The sequence below is a fragment of the Cololabis saira genome, chromosome 4 (genome assembly GCF_033807715.1).
Source record: "Cololabis saira isolate AMF1-May2022 chromosome 4, fColSai1.1, whole genome shotgun sequence".
Classification (NCBI taxonomy): Eukaryota; Metazoa; Chordata; class Actinopteri; order Beloniformes; family Belonidae; genus Cololabis; species Cololabis saira.
In genome coordinates, this window is record NC_084590.1 from 41,120,050 (window position 1) to 41,139,714 (window position 19,665).

Genomic DNA, 19,665 nt, shown 5'->3' on the forward strand with positions numbered 1-19,665 from the left:
GGGGGGGTGGGGGTCCCAGTGGGCATCCCTGGTCCTGCACGGAGGAGGTTGGGGCTCTGCGGCTCTGTAATTACGCCTGTCCCTCTGCTCTCCATGTGTGTGTCCCGCTGCTGGTGATTTAGCTCGTTGTGAGTTGGGAGCATCGGCCCTCGGAGACGGGAGCCGCAGCTTCTGACCCCGGCCGTCTTTGTTTGGACGGTAGCGGTTGCGGGCCAGGTACATGTTTATGAGTTTTTACAGCCTCCCCTGTGTCCACCGCTCCCCCGCTTCGCTGCGACTTGAGATTAAACTTTAACTCGTGTTGTCACACAGTAAATTGTGTTTGCTATTTTCAAAGAAAATCATACTATAGCTGCCACGACTGGTAATCTAAGCTGTGATAAAGCGGAGTAAAGCGCCGCCCCGGGGTGTACGAGGACACAGGTGGCTCTCAAGGTACAGATGACAAGGTTGCCAGTCCTCTCTGTCAAACTGTATTAGAAAATCAATCTGTCATCGTCAAGTCCCCCAAGTTTAAATCTCTATAGAGGGGGCCCCGACGTGATGCGCTCAGACGGAAATGAAAGATGATGTGTGCTCAGTAACTTCAAAAGGTTGTCACTTTGTTTTTTATGTGATTCTGAAGTAGGCAGCCGAGGCAGCTTTGAGTGAAAGCATATAACAATAGATTTAAATTGCTTTTCTCTAGTAATGCCGAGCTTTCCGGCATAAGCAATTCAGCGTTAATCTTAATGGCGTTCTACCCGGGGCCCGCACCATTTCCTCTCTCCATGCACGTTTCGTGCCCCTAATGTCCTCAGGCTGACTACCTGCAGAGAAATCTCAAGCTAACACCCGCCGCTCCGGGCCCCTGCACGGCCGAGGATCCACCGCAGCTAATGTTGTGTTTACAGAAATGGATCTCTCATGTATTCTTACACATATTTTAAAGCCCCCCTGCTGGAAGCTACGTCCGTGATGCAGTTATTCGGTGCTAAAGAGCCTCGCCGGCGCGTTTTTGCGTGCGCGCCTTGGCCCCAGCTCTCCGCTCCCTCCCGGCCGCAACATGTTCTCCTCTCTTTTTATGACTGGATTCACTGGCGACTTTACGAGTCCGGTGTGATTAACAGAGGGATTTCAGTCCCCCCTCCTGTGGGTCCTTGTTTATCCGTAGCGGATAATTATAGCCGCGCCGGGTTGTAAATACAAGCTCGGGCGGGGGTTGTCAGACGGGGGAAATGGGACATCAGAATCCACCTGGATGGGGGCGTAAATCAGAGCCGGGGAGAACAGAGACAACGGGATACGGTCCGACATCCTCGATGCAGACCCCAGATCAGAGGAGCAACTGGTTGTTATCCTTTTGCAAACAATACTGAAATGTTCATATTCACTCAATAACTGGACTGTTGAGTATTCTTTTTTTTGTTCAAAGTATTTTTATTAGTTTTTGACATGCATTTCAGTACATTTCAACATAATCCCACCCCACAGACAACCCCACCCCATTGCACCACCACATGTCCACATTACATCACAGGTTCTGCAGTAAATGTGATATTTGGTTGTTGTTTTTTTAAACAAACAAACAAACAAAACACAAATTAAGTTAACAAAACAAACAAAAACGTACAAAAATAAGAAGAAAAAAAAGGGAAAGAAAGAAGAAAGAGAAAGAAGGAGGGGTTATATCTATACTAGGGCTGGGCGATTTTGGACAAAAATAAAATCCAGATTTTTTTCACTGAAAACCCGATTTTCGATTTAGATTTAGATTTTTTTGGTAAAACTACAAAAGACAATGGAATAAATTGTTTCAAATATTTTATCTTTATTTTTAAAGAAAAATAGCAAACAAATTTCCCTATTGGGAATGAAGTGCAATTGAAAGATACTCTAAATCCTCCTTGAGTTTAGTAAAGGTACAACATTTACAATTTTCTTGACCAAACAAAGATGACTAGACGAGCTCTGTCTGTAATGCAGCCAGCTGCAAAAAAGGAAAATCGATTTTCCAATTTTCCTTTTTTTAACATCGATTGTGATTAATAAATCCGATTTAGATTTAAAATCGATTAATCGCACAGCCCTAATCTATACATTGGAAATGTCTGAGGTATCTTTTCAACCTGATCAAGAACTGGTTGCCATATATAATAGATGTTGAGGGCACGACTGTTGAGTATTCTCCCAGTGTTTCTTTTTCTAAAAAGAAAATGGGATTTTGAGTCATGAGCCTCGTGTGCCCGTTTCACTTCTGTAAAACGACAACAGCTCCTACACAAAACTGGTCACTTCAAGGCTTTCACTTGCACCGTCAGCGAGTCGTGGGCTTCGGACGCACGTTTTCTGGCACATAAGAGATTTCCACCTGCATCATCACAGGGAACAGAAACCAGACGTCTGCGGCTGAAGTCAGCAAACGTCCGCAGCTTCTCAGACTTTTGCAAACTCCTCAGATGTGCGGTACTTCCCATCACCGCGATGGCAACCCAACATCATGAAACTGGAGTCTAACCAGGAAACAGAAACGTCACTTGCAGAATGACAAAAAAACAAAAAACCCAAACTTGTACGGTTGTACTAATGGGATTAGGCGTGCAGCTAATCTGTCGTCTAATCTGCTGTTCTTACCCAGAAGTTCTCTCCCGTGCACGCTGGGTTGGAAATCTGGTTGCCGCCCTGCCTACGTTGCAGGCCTGTCTCTGACTGGTTGTGTGCTTTTCCGATGGTGTCCAGAGGCAGATTCTTCTGTGTCCGCAATCAAACTCCAATCCAGATGAACCAGATTAACTCCGGCTGGCTGGATGGCTTCCCAGGTTAATGAAAGGGATTAATAAGAAGGGTGTCCAAAGCTTTCCTCCTTCTCCATAGTTTTTAACCACGACTATTATCTGCAGCGGTTTTCTTTTGAACAAGAAAAGAAAAATCCCCCCAAATAAAGCTTTGAGCTGCAGCTGGATTTCTGCTCTCTTTCTGCTTGTGTATCGCAATTTATAAACTGCTCCCATTCAATGACATTTTAATTCGCTTGATATGGACTTTTATGACAAAGTCTGTTGCTAAGAGGAAACTGTACCTCTGTGAGGACGTGTAAACTTATAAACATGTTTCTGGTCCATAACTGCAAATGTCACTTCGGTGCTGATGAGTTAGATGCCAGACTTTTTTTAATGGAGGTAGAAAATTGATATTTTTAGCCGTTTGATTTAGCAACGGTGTGGTTGACAACATGAGATGTGACAATGAAATGATGTCAGGACTAGGGCTGGGTATCGATTCGAATGTCAACAATCGATTCGATTCCGATTCTTAAAGGAGCTTGAGGCTCCTTTTAAGAAATGAGACTCTCTAGCGCCACCCTTCACCACGACGGCCGTTGGGGGTACTGCAGCCAACAGTGAAGCCGGCACGGGAGAACGGGGAGAACGCACATGCAGCGTCATGTGACGTCACATCCGCAGCCCAGCGCGGGAAATTCGGGACCGAATTGCAGCACATTTTGCAGCACACAGCCTGTTCAAGGCAATGGAGAGATACACTAGAGGGCTCATTCTTTGGGTTTGGAACGCTTCATCTGACATTATTACTAGAAAACTTAAAATGTATACGGATTTTTTTCATAAATCTTGCCACAATCCGGCCTCAAGCTCCTTTAAGATTCAGAATCAATTATCAGGATTTGATCTGATTCGATTCGATCCAATGATGATTTGGATTAGTGTTATTAAGTTTTTTGAGCTGTTGCTTGAATTATATGACTGTAGTTATGCAACATATGAATACTACTAGGCCTGTCGCAGCAGCTACTCCCCATGTGTGAATTAAATGACGTGACTACTGGGATTAAAGTTCACCGGACGAAAATGTAATGAAGAAAAAAAATCGATCTTTATACATACAAATCGATTTTTAGGAATTAATATGAGAATCATATTAATTCATTCAACGACATTTACCGTCTGAATCGAGTATGGGAATCGAGTCGCCAATGTGCTGAGTTTTTTTTTTTTGCTCCTGAGCTTCTCAAAGGTGGTAAATAGATAGTAAAGAGGGGGTATGTAATTGCTGGCTTTTAATATAGCTCATTTGTGTGTTCTTATTGTTTTATTGCGTACAGAGGACACCGCATTGTTTCTTTTAATAGGAGCTCCAGGCAGTCGTGGAGGTATTTGTGAGTAAAAAGTAATTAAAATTACAATGGGCCAGCCAAGTATGTTGCCGAGTCGGTGGAGGGGAGTGCCGGCTCAGCTCTAACTCACTGCCCTCGTTCATTAGTGATGCATCGGCTCTCGCCCGGGTCCTCCCATCTCATCAGCAACAGGACGTCCGCGCGCGGACAAAGACGGGGCTGTATGGATGTGGCCGTTATGTTAATAACACATCCCCGAGCGTTTCCACGAAACAACCCCGTGTTGCAGCGTTTGTGTACCGACGTACAGGGAGCAGATGAATCTGTTGCACGTTGGTTGTGCGAGTGTGTGACTGAGTTCACCAGAGCGTTGTGCATGCATGTGCTACCTGGGAGGCTGCATTGACTCGTTGACTTTCAGTGCATGTACTTGCTATTGATGGGAGTGTCGCGCTCGGCCTTGGATGCTTGTTAATGGTAATTAATTTCTCTCTCTCTCCCTCTCTTCCTCTCTGGGTGTAGCCGGCGGTGGACAGATGGTACAGATGGACTCCACTAAGTCTGGCTTCGTGGGTACACAAGTGGAACTGCGCTGCATCTTCATCAACAGCAATCCACCGGTCAAGATCTCCCAGGTCACCTGGCAGAAGCTCCTGAACGGCACCAAGCAGAACGTGGCCATCGCCAACCCGGCCCTGGGCGTGTCCGTGCTGGCCCCCTTCAAGGAGAGGGTCAGCTTCAAGCAGGCGGCGGTGCGCCATCGCACGCCCTCGCTGGAGGACACCACCATCGTCTTCTCCAACCTGCAGCTGTCCGACGAGGCGGCCTACATCTGCGAGTACACCACCTTTCCCGCTGGGAACCGAGAGAACATGGTCAACCTCACCGTGTTTGGTAAGAACTGCCGAAAACGGAATATGCAGATCTATATCTGACCAATTATAATCGCTGCTGTTTCATTTTTTTATTGCTTTACTTTATAATAATTTAGACCTTATCTGAAATTCAACAAACATTCCCTTTGTTACATTTAAACAGTTGCTTGGAGACATAAAGCATGGATCTGGAGAATATCAATTTTTAGAAGGAAATATTATGAAATATTTCTATTTGAGACTTTTTTTTTTAAAACGACACAAAAACTTTAATGAAAATGGTCTCGAATAGAAATATTTCGGAATATTTCCTTCTTAAAATTGATATTTTGCAGATGTCACTTTGATGTACTGAGTCAAGCCATTCAAATTTGTGGGGTAATGTGACATCACAGGCCCAGATCAGAGCAGATTTGTCAGTTTTCATCTTTATTTAAACACAATCTCATCATGCTGCATTTACTGCTCCTGGGAAATAAGGAGCACCGGTTTCAAAAGAGGACGAGGGAGTGGGAGTCGAGTCGAGCAGCAGACGCCGCCCCCACGAACAGACTGCGATGATCAGATCTGCATCTGTCATAGATGATGTATCTCTGTGGTATTCTGATCAAACATCAAAACAGGATATGGAAACTTCCAAAGCACTTGGGAAATCTTGTTAGCATTGAAAAAATATGTCACAATATATGTTTGTTGTGAGTTTTTTGTCGTTTTTATCTTAGTCACTTGTTTGTGTTGTATGTTATTTACGTTGCCCAAGTTGTCAAATTCGTGAAAAGGTTCTGACCAGTTCATGATTTTAAGTGTGAGTTGTAAATCGCTGAGTTAGCTGAGAAAAACAAAACAAAAATCCTGAATGGAATTAAATTGGTAAGCAATCAGTGGTCTTAATCAGCGCGACCCAGTCCACGCCCGATTGTTATGTGGGAACTACTCAAAGATGCTTCACGTCTTTGAGCCGATCCTGATGGCAGACAGATATCTGCAGCAGTGGGGGGAGGTCACTGTGAGGAAAGGAGTTCCCAGCAAATCGTTGCAGAAAAGATTAGCCATTTAAGTTATGCACGTGGTTTCACATAATTTCCTAGGTGGGTTTTTGCTAACAAGACCAGATGCAACCTTCATGCATGTGAACAATTTGTGATTTGGAGACCAGAGTTGCTGGATAACCAAGTTGTTGTCAGATCATGTCATGTAGTTTGAACAGAACAACAACTGCAAGTCTCCCGATTACAGGGTCATGTAGCAGCACAGAAAACTGTAGGCAGGGAAAGTTGTGTAGTCTGAACTCAACTTAGAGCATCAGGAGTTTTTCATGTTAAAATATCAGCTTCAGTTTTATTTGAAGGATTATTGGATTTTTAGCAAACACTACCCAAAGTAGCTGTGGACTCCTGCCGTGGCTATCACTGGAGATAACTGGTCGATTATGTCCAAGATCAATCACAATGTTTATAGCTAACAGAGCTACATCTAAAAAACTGTCTGATTAAAGAAAGTGATGACTGGTCAGGACGCTGACTTAAACCGGTTTATAGCCCTTTAATGCATTTCTGAGACAAAATAGTTTATACAATTTATACAGTTTATAGTTATAGTTTATAAGATAAGATAAGATAGTCCTTTATTACTCCCTAAATGGGGAAACTCACGTGTTAGCAGCAGTACACTTAGCATATACACACACACACGCATGCGGGGAAGGGGGTAAAAAGGTAAAAAAGTAAAATATATATATAATTACAAAATATGGACAGTATATACACATATTTATAGTTTATACAAAATTAAAAAACATTCATAATGTTACAAAACAATTACTTGTAGAAATTGTTAACGATGAAATTTGCAGTTTTTAAATTCACACATGATAAAAAAAATGATTTTCTAGGTTATTTCTACAACTTTCTAGGGTTAACCTTCATGCTTACAGGGGGATCCTCCCAGCTGGAACTTCTTTTGGGGGCTTTTGTCTTTTTGCAAATTTTCTTCAGCTGCAGTGTTTTGATGCTTGCAGTCGCCTGGATTTGTTCAGACGGGGGAAAAAGATAAAAATAGGATCCCCAATTTAGAAGGATATGAGTGAACCATTAAAAAAAAGGAAAAGAAATGAAAACAGATCCAAACTACAACCAGGTAGCCTACTGAGGTCGGCTACATGGTTTCTTACAAGTGTTAACATGTTGTAGAACAAAGACGGATTCGTCAGAAACGTTGGGCAACCGTCGCCGTGAATCAGATTTGTTGCATACTGATCCAAGAATTAAATCCGGTTATGCGTCTTAACATCAGTTAAGGACCCGTTCCTCTTTCCTGGAACATGTTGCTGCCGATCTGGTGCGTCATCAGTAAAATCTAGTCTCCCCTGCACTTCAGTAAGGAACAGGCTGCTTCCCAGAGTCAGATAACGAAGCGTAAACTCTGGTCTTTCATTTCAGTGGAAGGCAAAAATGAAAACATTTTTACAGCCTTGCTCCTCAACTTTGCCACAGGCTCTGTTGTAAAATAAGCTGAATTCCTCCGGAGCTCCTCAGACCGGACGCCCTTTTCTGTGTCTGCTGCAGCTCTCGGTGTGTTTACCGGGAAAGGCCAGGCCGGTTGGACGGCGATCAGCGACCTCCGCGGCCCGGGTCGGGTCGGCCTCCCGGGTGCATCGTTCCGCTGCTGAACAAGCTGCACATGTTGGTAAAAAATCAATGGGGGCTGATTCATGATTTGATGATTGGCATGTTAACGCCAGAACGGGATTATAAAACAGGAAGCGGCCGCAGATGGCAGTCAATAAAAATGGAAGGTGAGACAAAAATCTATAAGGCCACTTCAAAGTGTGTAATTTGGCTCAAACAGCCCCATCATGTAAGGGGGGGGGGGGGGGGTGCTTGAGATGTAGTTTATCTTGGAAAGAGGCAGCTTTGAAAAGGTCGTCCGCTGGCTCTGATTAAAAGAGCTAATTGGTAATTAAGTGCTAGTGTGTTTTTCATTAAGTCCCAGCAAAAGAGAAAGCACTTGGCGTGAGTAGTCCCTGTTGCCCGGGCCTTTTTTGTTGTGTGTGTGTGTCAACCTTGAGTCCCGTTTTATGTCACCGAGCCTCCCAGGACTTTTCAGAGCTCAGCGGATGTCAGAAACCTGTGTGCAGATAACCAAGCGGGCCGTGTTCAAAGAGGCGTCTTCTTAGCTCTCCTTCGCTCAAGCCCAAACTCAAGCTCTGCCGTTTGATGTACCAAAAGTAGATTGCTAATTGGCAACTCACAAAGGATTCAAATTGGATGACTGTGCATTTGGGCAGGCATGTGGGTTGTACATCTAAGGGCTTTGACAACTGCTTCGGTTTTGAGGAGGGAAGGAGCCAGAACTTTTGTCTGATTGCAGTTAACACTGTTTTCATCTCAGCCCTTCGCTTTAATGTGCTTCAGATCCTTGTTTGTAGTTAATTTAGACCTTCCTCTGGCTTGATGAGCTTTTACGATGTAATCATGGCATCCTTTTCTGCTCCGCAGCCCGGCCAACGACGGGGATGACGCTGACGAGCCCCACCATCGTGGCCAGGGCTCAGAAGCGCAAGATGACGGTTGCCACGTGCGTGTCGGCCAACGGGAAGCCGCCGAGCGTGATCAAGTGGGAGACGAGGTTGAAGGGCGAGGCCACGTTCCAAGAGACCCGCAACGCGAACGGGACCGTGACGGTGCGGAGCAACTACGTGGTGACGCCGAGCCGCGAGACCCACAAACAGAAGCTCACGTGCATCGTGACGTACCGAGGCGAGAGGATCACCGACAGCGTGATGCTCAATGTGCAGTGTAAGTAGCTACACTCGGAGGATGGGATTTATAAACCAGCTGTTTTCAGGTTGCTATGTTTTCTTGTATCCAAAAGCTGTGTTTCTGATGGTGAGGTGTGTGTGTTTTTCCACCGGTGTTTCCAGTGCTCGTTCAGTGTCTAACATAAAAGTACTTCTTCATTTTTCAGGAGGAATTAAAGGCCCAAAATTCTAATAAAGATCACAACCAACCAAAACAATGACTTAGTTATTAGTACACATCTGTGTCAAGCTAGTACGAAAGAAAAACGACCAAAAAAAGGAAATAACGGCCCCATTGCACTATTCTCATCAGCTAAAGGACAAAACAGATTTCATGGCAACAACAAAATACTAAAAATGAAGCTAACTCCAGTAAATACAAATGTTTCTGATGCAGACGCTCCCATTTCCAGGACTGTCAGCGGGATCGCTGAACCAACAGGCTTCATGTCTTCTCGCTCGTCACAGTCAGGAATATATATCTGAATTTTTTACCTCCCCAGTTTTCCTCCTCTCTGCCTTAGTATTGCCTAAGTCAGGGCCGCCGCAAGGGGTGTGCGAACCGTGCGACCGCATGGGGCCTCGTGCCCCAAGGGGCCTCGCGCTATGGGCCGTTTTTGGAAAAAAAAAAAAAAAAAGTTTTTTTTCTCCCTTTTTTCCCTTATAAATATCAACAGTCACGTTCCATTACAGACCTAAATGTGTACTAGTCTGTGCATATCAATAAATATATGTGCAATGATGCGCGTGTCTGTTGTTCAATACAACTGATCAGACCAAGCGCAGACACAAGCTGCTCTGATCCAGACGGTGGAGTTGGAACAAACTGTCACACAATGTCGAGAGAACGAGACAGATTCAGGAAATTTCCATCAGGGGATGAAAAAAGAAAAAAACTAAAGAAAATGGAAGAGTTTAATGCCTCTCTGAAAGGCTCGTTTGATAAATTTGTTAGAAAAATCACCAATCCGACCGGGTCTCAAGCAGCAGGATCCAGGATCTGCACCTAGTTCAGTTTGGCCTGGTAGGAGTATTGACGTGTGGTCCGGCTGGTCCGGCTGGTCCGGCCAGCCATGTTCATTCATGTCATGAAAAATTAAATGTCCGGTACCACTCCCATTTACAGCTGTGCCGGCCGGCACATGAGACACAGGTCCAATCACAGTGGGCCGAAGACAGGCTTCATGAGGCGACCCATACGGGTCACTTTCAGAACAACCAAGACCGCTGCAGAATTACTCACAGCACCACAAACCCAGTTTTTCCTGCTGTTCACCAGCGCTCCTGCTCCAACGTAACACCATTTTGATCCCCTTATGTCGTTCCTCACATCGGTCGGTGCTGCCTCCGAGTTAAAACCGGACCAATTCTTTATATCCAAAAGGAAGGGGATAAGGAACGTGGGCCGGGCTAAAATAAGTCACTTAAGGGTACAGACAAGAAAGTCAGAAGGAGTTAGACATTTTCCCGTCTTTCTCCTTGATTTTTATTATTAATTCAAGACTAAAAAAAATATTTTTTTCATAGCAAATCCTCGAAGAAACACAGACTGTGTGATGTAAGCCTGGTCCTGACGATGTGCGTAAGCTCCCAGCTTCTATTCTGGGCATATTTCATTCTCTTCACCTTCACACGATTGTTTTTCAGGTTTGCGTTGCATGCGCCGCGCCGGCTTCAGCATAAAGTCGAGCCGCAGTAAAAATAGTTGAGCATGTGTGAAAGGCACCAGCAATTACTGCTGATTACAGTCATCTTCTTGACTGGAGCAACATGAGCAAGTGACTGAAATCAAATGCCTTTTTAAGACATAATGGTTAAAATTGTTGGTTTCTTAAGGACAACCATTAAGGACACCCGTACTAATTGGGATGCCGTAAAAACTGAACGGTAGAAATGAGAGATACACCGATGGGGTTTTTAAGTGTATTCAATCTGTTTTATTCCTAAAGTCTGATTGTGTTTCAGCAGAGATACGATGGTGAAACACGGTTTGTGTTCAGGAAGGATGAACTGACACGATGCTTCTTCCTTGCAGATGAACCTGAGGTGAAGATCGAGGGTTTTGATGGAAACTGGTACCTGAACCGTCAGAATGTTCAGCTGACCTGCAGGGCTGACGCTAACCCCCCTGTCACCATCTACCAGTGGAAACTGTGAGTCTGACTAAACCGCAACAAAGCCTCTTCAGGCTCTGAAGACGCGGCGGCGTGACTACGTGCTGCTTCTCACACCTTATATCTCTCAGACTAAGACGGGAAAATGCACATAAACGTTCCTATTCTGTTTTACTGAATAGAAATGATTATGTGCTTTCCTTATAACTTAAAGTTGCAAATAAAAGATGCCTTACCTCCTCTCATGAAATGATTGTGAACACATAGAGGACTATAAACAAGTAATGTTTCAAAAAAAAAAATATTTCAGCTTTATGGGCAACAATATGTCCTGTGTTACATCAGGAAATTTAAAAAGTTGTACATATATATATATATATATATATATATATATATATATATATATATATATATATATATATATATATATATATATATATATATGTGCCTCATACCAAGTATTACAATGAAAAAGCTCACATGACATATTATATTGTATAAATATATTTATTTACCACATCTCACACCAAAGGTTCATGGTTGACTCAAACACAATCAATGTGCCGTGGTCCTGTGGCTCCAAAACAAGCCCAAATCATCATTCTCGATAGCGAGTCTGGGCTGTTAATGCCCAAATGCTTCTGTTTGGCCAAATGACTCCATTTTGGTCCCATTTGTCCACATGGCCTTTTTTCCTGAAGTCCCGCGGCTTGTTCAGATACAGTTTTGCAAATATCAGTCGTGCTTCCATGTTGTATTTGGACGGAAGAAACTTTCCGCTGGCAATCCGTCCAAACGAACTGGTCCTCTTCTAAATGTGCCATCATGGGCATTTAACAAGCTCGGTGAGGCCTGTTGGTGTGAGCTGTAGCTCTTGGGTTGTTTTGTGTATCTCTGAGCGATGCCTCTCCCTTACTGTCCACTTCTGGAAAGGAGGTTTTCCATTTGAAAATAATCGATTGGTGGGCTCCAAATGGCTTGGAAATGGCTTTGGACTGCTTGTATGAGATTAGTACTGATGGCTTTCCTCATTGGCATTGTGTTAATGCACACCTCAGTTTAAACAGTCGGCCTTTCCGATGATGCACCGTAGAAACAGAGGAGGAGGCGCCTTTTTTCCCACGACCGTTAATGAAAGTAATCATCAAAGAATGAAGAGGAAACAGAAAAAAACACCTTCCTCATTCTTGCATTAAAAGTGTCTGTTTATAAAAGGTGCAATAAAGATAAGAGTGGGAGCAGAGGCAGGGAACAATGGGCCTATTAAAACAGACACACAGAGAGAGGCAGATGCTGTTAGATAAATGCAAACAGAGCAGACTGTCTTTGTGTTTGACGTTTTGCTTTGAAGTCTCTGGACCGGCATGCAGGTAGAAGGGTGAGAAACCTTTTTATTGTTAGTGCCGTTGTGTTCTCAGGAGGGCACGGAGGCGGCGGCTCGTCCCTGAGCCGATGAGGAGGCTGATGCACTAGTCAGAGGTTTGTAGATTAAGCCGGAATACCGCCGGGCTGACATAAGGGCTCATGCCTCGGTGCTGCAAACACAGGGAGTTTCTCAATTAACTGTTCAAAAGGAACGGCGTGAGAGCCAAACGCTGGTAAACATCAGATAAAAGCACTGAGATACGCGAGTGATATAGTTGTAATGTCTAACCGTTACCGTGATTTTGAGGTAAGAGCATCCTGGTATCAGTATCAGGCCCCGTTTAAACGGAGCAAAAACGGAGGCGTTTTCATGCGTTTTGGCCGTTCGTTTACACGAAAACGCAGCTCAAAACCCCCAAAAACGATCATTCCTGAAAACTCCGGCCAAAGTGGAGATTTTCAAAAACTCAGTTTTCACGTTTGCGTCTAAACAGAGGAAAACGGAGATTTAGGCTTCAGAACGTCACATTATGCACCAGAAACTCACCAGCGTCATGTGTGCGACCTGTGTTTACAATTAGTTTGGCCACCGTCAATATTTTCTTGTATTGTACCTGTTTTATATTCTATATAAAATACTCTTGTTCCGTCTTGGAAGTAAAGCCTGAATTATGGTCCCGCGTTAAATCGACGCAGAGCCTACGCCGTAGGGTACGCGGCGATGCGCGCCGTACGGTGTGCGTCGCCGCGTACCCTACGCCGTAGGCTCTGCCTTGGTGTAACGCGGAACCATAAATCAGCCTTAACTGGAAGTTACACGTGTCATTTGTTGATGTTTTTTCCAGGATTCTGATTGGCTGGCATGACGTTAACAGCGTTTTCATGCGGGTCCGTGTAAACGAGGATATTTTTTAAAACGTAGGGGGGAAAATATCCGTTTTTGTAAATACCCGGCTACGTGTAAACGTGGCCTCAGTATATGTTCAAACTGAGAGCAGAACGTGCCACTTTGTTCCCGAAATGCTTAATGAAGTCAAGATTGAGAACTGTGTCACCGATCCTGAGTGGAGGTGGATTAATGGGCCCCTGAGCAGCAACATCAGCAGCAGCAGCGGCGGCAGCAGAAGAGACCGGCAGCATTTGGCCCGGGTGGAGGTTATTTATGAGTCCGAAGCGAGAGGGAGGCGGGCCGGGCCGAGGATCAGGGTGAGGAGATGTGATCCAGAGAGACGAGGCCGCAGCGCTGACGGATCAGAGAGGACGGCCGTCGCCGCTCTGAAGATGACGGGCCAGATTCGCGGCGAAGGTCCCCCTGGGCTCCACTGTGGGGGGGTCGGACCGAGGCCGTGACGGAGCGGCCCGGAACAACCGCATCACAAACACACGCGGGAGAAATGGAGCAACTCCAGTAGATATGACTGTTTCTGATGCAAACGCTCCCATTTCCAGGGCTGTCAGAGCCAACAGGCTTTCACGTCTTCTCGCTCGTCACAGTCAGGAATATAAGTCTGAATTATTTACCTCTTTGCCTTTGCCTATTGCCTAAGTACTACTAAAGTATTTTAATTAAAACATGTTGATGCCTGTTTTTAACAAACTAGCACCAGTCCAGGATAGGAATGGGTGATATTTTACCGTTCACGATAAACCGTCAAAAAAATTCCCCACGATAAGAATTTGTCATCTCGCGGTAAAAACGATAAATTCCCATTGATGACGTTTTTGTGTAAAGCTGATTTATGGTTCTGTGTTAAATCCACGTGGAAGGAAGGAAGGAAGGAAGGAAGGAAGGAAGGAAGGAAGGAAGGAAGGAAGGAAGGAAGGAAGGAAGGAAGGAAGGAAGGAAGGAAGGAAGGAAGGAAGGAAGGAAGGAAGGAAGGAAGGAAGGAAGGAAGGAAGGAAGGAAGGAAGGAAGGAAGGAAGGAGCCAAAAAGAAAGAAAGAAATGAGCCAAAAAGAAACAAAGAAAGAAGGATAAATTCCCGTTGATGAGGTTTTTGTGTAACAAACATGGCGGATCTGAGAGAGAGATAGATTTATAGTTACAAAGGTGGAGTTGAATTGTTTTTTTTTTTTTATCGTAATTTTTATGGTTATCGGGATAAATGCCAGTAATTATCGTGATACATTTTTTAGTCCATACCGCCCATCCCTAGTCCAGGATCTGCACCGGGTTCAATTTGGCCTGGTAGTGGTATTAACGTCTGGTCTGTTTTCCTCCTCTCCACCTTGACATACAGAGGCAGCCGTCCTTCAAGAAAGCATCTGAGGATCTCTGAGGGTTTTTTTTTTGTTTTTCTTCGCATCCTTTTGGAGTAAACTGCCAAAGCTGCTTCTCAAAATGGGTTAATGGGCAACTTGTCAGTGAAGAAAGGGGGGGAAAAAAGGGTTAAAAACGTCTTATTTGAATCTAATTGTTTTTGTTCGGAGTGTTTATTTGTATCCACATCTCGCTGTCCTCATTTCTCGGGTCTGTCTTAATCCGAAGAGTTTTCTGTTATCACAGCTGAATAGCTGGTGTGATAACATTTCAAACTTAATATTTCTCCATCTGAGAGGCTGTTTTTATCTTCACTTCCTCCCAAAATCATTTTTTTTCAGTTTCTGAACGATGAGGGTTTTTCTATAAATAAAATAAATCTGCATTTTGTTATTAGTGCATTTCACAGCGTGATTACTTCAAACTCGGCTCTAATTAGTTAGTTAGCTTATCTCTATTGTGGAATTGTGATTCTATTAGTCATGTTGATAAAAAAAATAAGACCATAATAATAATAAAAATGAATTTATTTAGTCACATAGCTGTGAATGAAACTAACAGATTATTTAATGGCTTTTTAAATTATATTTATGTCGCGATTCATTCAAACTCGCGTGGCTGTCATGGAGGCCAAAAAGGCCATCGCCGCCTTTGTTTAAGCGCTAATAAGATGCAAATGTTGTTGTCGGCTTCATACAGAGAACAAAATACCAGAGCTGAACAAAAGCTGGACGTTTAATTTAAAACATCACATTCAATGCTATCTGCTTGGTAGCTGTTTTTGTCATCTCGCTTTAGGACGTTGCAGTTGTGTTCCTGTTGAAATAAAAAAAATGGTGGCCTCCAACTGTTAAACAGCTACAGTGTGACGGGAACATCTGCATCTGTCTGCAGAGTGTCAGGCGTTGTTATGGAAAAGATCTCTCTGAAATCAGGCGGGAGGTGAACTCCTGCAGATGACCGTGTCTGGTATCTGGCATCAATCAGACGGTTTAGTTATCTTGAAAAGACACAATCTGGGTACAGTAGCCCATGACACACGCGGTGCCATGTATTTATTCAGCAAAGATGATGTCATTGGTCCTTCGCATTCTTGTGGAGGAATTTTGGCCGACTCTCCTCCACGATATCGCTCACATTCACTGCCTTTGCAGACACTGGCAGGATCAACATTTCCGTCAGGGCTGCAGTCTGGACGTCTAACCGGGCGATTCCTCAAAGCCTCATTTCTTGTCCCGTTGCATGATGTTCTCGCGTTTGCTTCCAGAGAACTCGGGTACGCAGAGGCGTTCATGGTCAACCCGGGGAGTGGGAGGCTCGCAGGTTCTGTGGCTTTAAAAAAAACAACATCCAAGATGACGTCACAGCCGATACGAGGAGTTTGCTCGGGTACGAATCATCTCTGTATTGACTCCACTGTTTAGTTGTTTTCCCAGGTGCACATTTCCAAACCTAAGCTGTTATTCTTAGTGAGAAGATACCTTTGCGTCGTGTTTTTGCAGCCGTACGGTCATGAACTTTTCATGGTTCGACACGAAAGCTCTTCGTGTTTGAGATGCAGCTCCTGGTGTTCTCCTGATGTCTGACCTTTTGGAGGAATTTCTCAGAAACGTCCATACCTCTGAAGATGCACCCTTGCGCATCCTTGTCAGTGTACAATAATGCACGCTGTTGTCGGTCCTCCAGGCGTGTCTCTGTCGAACTTTGGAGGTACAGTAGTAGGGTGAAGATGACGACTTGTACGCTGGATAAGTCTCGCCTGATCTGGGTCTGTGATGTCACAGTACCCTCGTAATCTTTATCAGACCTAAGTGCAGAGGTGGACAGAGTACTTGACCCCAGTACTTGAGTAAGAGTACAAATACTACTGGTCAAAATTTACTCCGTTACAAGTAAAAGTAGCTCAGTCAAAATATTACTTGAGTAAGAGTAGAAAAGTACTTGCTTTTAAAGGTACTTAAGTATCCAAAAGTAAATGCTTTTAAATTTACTTTAAGTAAGAGTAAGAGTAAATTTCTTATTTTCCACATCAGTAAATTACTATATTTTTTCTAAATTCATTTAAGGATCTTTTAACTATTGTTTCTGAGAATTAACTCTTTGAAACCAGCTGCACTGATTTGCTGCTTTTAGAACCACAATGTTATATAAAACCTGCAGAAACACCAAAAACAAATCAAATGAATGGGATCATAAGAGGACAGCAGATGATGCAGAGTTTATTAACAATCATGAACTGAAACCAAATGAACCTGCACCATCCAACTAAGTCTGGATCCCCTTCAGGGGGAGGCTTGATGTATTTCCGCTTTACGTACATCCCAGTGGAGAGCGTGCACTGTGATAGGTCTCCTCCTTTGACAAAAACAGCTTGTGTCCAATAGGATTTTAGGGAAGAAGAAAAAAGAGCAGACCTGAAAGTAACGAGTACTTTTCAGCCTTCCTAGAAATATACTTGAGTAAAAGTAAAAATATTTGTCTTGGAAATGTATTCAAGTAAGAGTAATAAGTACCAAAGAAATCTGATACTCAAGTAAAGTACAAATCCTCTGGATATGTACTTAAGTACAGTACTCAAGTAAATTTACTCCGTTACTGTCTACCACTGCCTAAGTGGGTCCAAAAGTTGCATCATGTCAGTTCACAAATATGCTCTGCCTTTTAGATCAGTGCTGATGTCTTTCCTCTTTTTCGGTGTGTTACAATGCACCTGAACGCTCCAGACCAGTAAAGTGCCAAAGCATCTTACTTCTTTCCTTTCTTAATTCCTTTAAAGGTCAAGATTGGACTTCAAAACTTTAGTTTTGGTTAAATAAAGGTCGTACAGTATGTTTAATGCTTCAATGTTCACCTGAGGACGTATTTAATGAACCGCAGAACCCAGTAAGGGTCAGAGGAGAACAACTTTAGGATAGGAGGATGATGCACTTTCCTTCAGATGAATATATATGATGTTTACGAGAAGGAAACTCGCACCACTTCTAATCAGAGCTGTTGTCGTGACAACGTCGTTCATCACAGAAGATGCTATTACCGACCGTCCCAGAGGACTTAAAAGGGCTGAATATTTATCTCACCTTTATTATTCGGAGGGTTCATTTAAATTGGATGAGGATGAGCCTGAATACACCTGAGTGGAGCTGGAAGTTGGAGACGGGATAGAGGATGAACTTCAGGGAATGACACGACCTCCACATCGTCCACCGCCGCTCCCGCTGTTCTCTGAACTTGGTTTGGTTCTGAGGACTGAGGTGTTGACAGTATTTCCCAACAAACCGCGACTCCAGAAAGTTCCAGGCTCCCACATCTACTATTTTTTTAAACTTCAGCAGAGATGTTTCCATCATGGTGTCAGACTGCAAATAAAAGAACTCACCATTTAGCTGCTCTTTCATCAGTACTTGTCCAATAACGAAGATTTTTGTGCATTTCAATATTTCTAATTCAAATATGAGGGTAAATTAGACCTGATGCATTATATATCCTATGAGAGGGCGTCGCATCTGAAAGGGTTAATCGCTAAAGTCATGTCTTTAGGCCTCGATGGGTTGTTTTTTTTTGTGCATTCAACAAAAAATCACCTCCAGAAAATGCTGCTTATTTATAGCGAAACCAGGAAGTCAAGCCGATGCGCCCTTCACACACCTACACACACACTTTCACACAAACATCACTTCCAGTACGCGCCTGCACCGGAGGAGCACAGCTAGTCATCAAAGAAGCTGGAGAATTACTCTCAAGCTGTTTGTTAGTCTTTCATTTTACTGCCCCTCTGGCTCCATCATGCACACACACACACAAATACACACACACGCACACAAACACACACACACACACACACACACACACACACACACACACACACACATGTGCACATATCACACAACTGCAGACGTCGCTGGTCGTGGCGGCATCGGTGGCGAATCACAGTTTGCCAGCCTTTCATTTCTGCAGCAAATCAATTGGGCTTTGCAGAACTCAGCATTTGATAGAAGCTCTCAAGGTAACTGATTATCGGATCGTGACGCACTATTGAGGGTTGTTGGCGGGTCCGTAGCGATCGCCTCGCTCAGGTTCCTGATGGGGGAGAAGAAGGGAAAAAAACTGCTCCAAATCAGCTTTTTCTGTTACTTTTCTGATACTTTGTTAAGCATGAGACAAGAAAATACCTTTTTTTTTGTGATTAACTCGATTCAGGAAGATGTTTAATTAATATTCGGATTGTTTTTGGCTCTCAAAAGGAGCAGCGCACCGCTTTAAATGTCCTCCCACCGCACCGCTGCCCCCGGAGTGATGGAGCGACTCCTTTTGAAGCGTCTTCTTTATTGTCACCGCCGCCAGACTGAAGAGACCATCAGCGCCGTCGCCGATTGTGTTCTGTAACTCGACTACGGCCGAGTCCATTCAGAGCAGCTGATGAAGCCCATCCAGGGGAAGGCGGCAGGAAGCGGCTAATTGTCGCGAAAGCCGAAACCTCCTCCGGCCTGCAGGCCGTCACAAAAGGGGGTCCGGATAATAGAGCAGAGGGGCTGATCCGTGACCTCCGAGTGGGCCGACCCCGATCAAAGGACACGGGCGCGTCCCGACGCGGTAGAGATGGCGAGGCGTGAAGGCAAACACCTGAGGCCGGAGGAGCCGGAGTCGTGGCGGTTTATCTCTCCATCAGCTGCCTCTCCCGGAGTCTTGTTCCTGTCAGCCTGCTTCAATTTTAGTTTTTGTCTAGTCTTTGGGTCAAGCTATCATTTTAGTTTTTATTACTTTTAGTCACGTTCATACTCCTTTTAGTTGTGTCAAGTTTCAGTCAACTAAAAGTCTGAGCATGTTAGTCTTATTTTAGTCAGAATTGTGAATTTTTGTCTCGTTTTAGTCAAAGATTGTATTCAGCCAAACCCATTTTACAATTCAAACAAGGTTATCTTATTATTATATTATTGTTACCTTATAGACTCAAGAATACATTCATTCCAGATACAGAAGACTCTTATGTGAGTTTACAACATATTTATTTTTCCGCATTTTGCCCCATCTTTTTCTGTTTCGACGACACATTGGGTTTTCTTTTCCACGTCTATGTAGGAAAGTGTATCCATAGTTGGTCTCTTCTTCTTCTTCTCCAGCCCCAGAGCAGATCCCCGTGTTTCT

General features: G+C 44.0%; 1 protein-coding gene across 8 annotated transcripts in view; it reads left to right on the plus strand.

Annotated features, from left to right (window-relative positions):
- Window positions 1–19,665, plus strand: part of nectin1b (nectin cell adhesion molecule 1b) — a 336,486-nt gene that overhangs the window by 70,886 nt on the left and 245,935 nt on the right. For all 8 annotated transcript variants that reach the window (XM_061719802.1, XM_061719796.1, XM_061719799.1 and 5 more), the window contains 3 exons: window positions 4,634–5,005; window positions 8,484–8,783; window positions 10,821–10,938. In XM_061719802.1, the coding sequence (XP_061575786.1) occupies window positions 4,634–5,005; window positions 8,484–8,783; window positions 10,821–10,938 (790 nt within the window). The remainder of the gene's footprint in view (window positions 1–4,633; window positions 5,006–8,483; window positions 8,784–10,820; window positions 10,939–19,665) is intronic.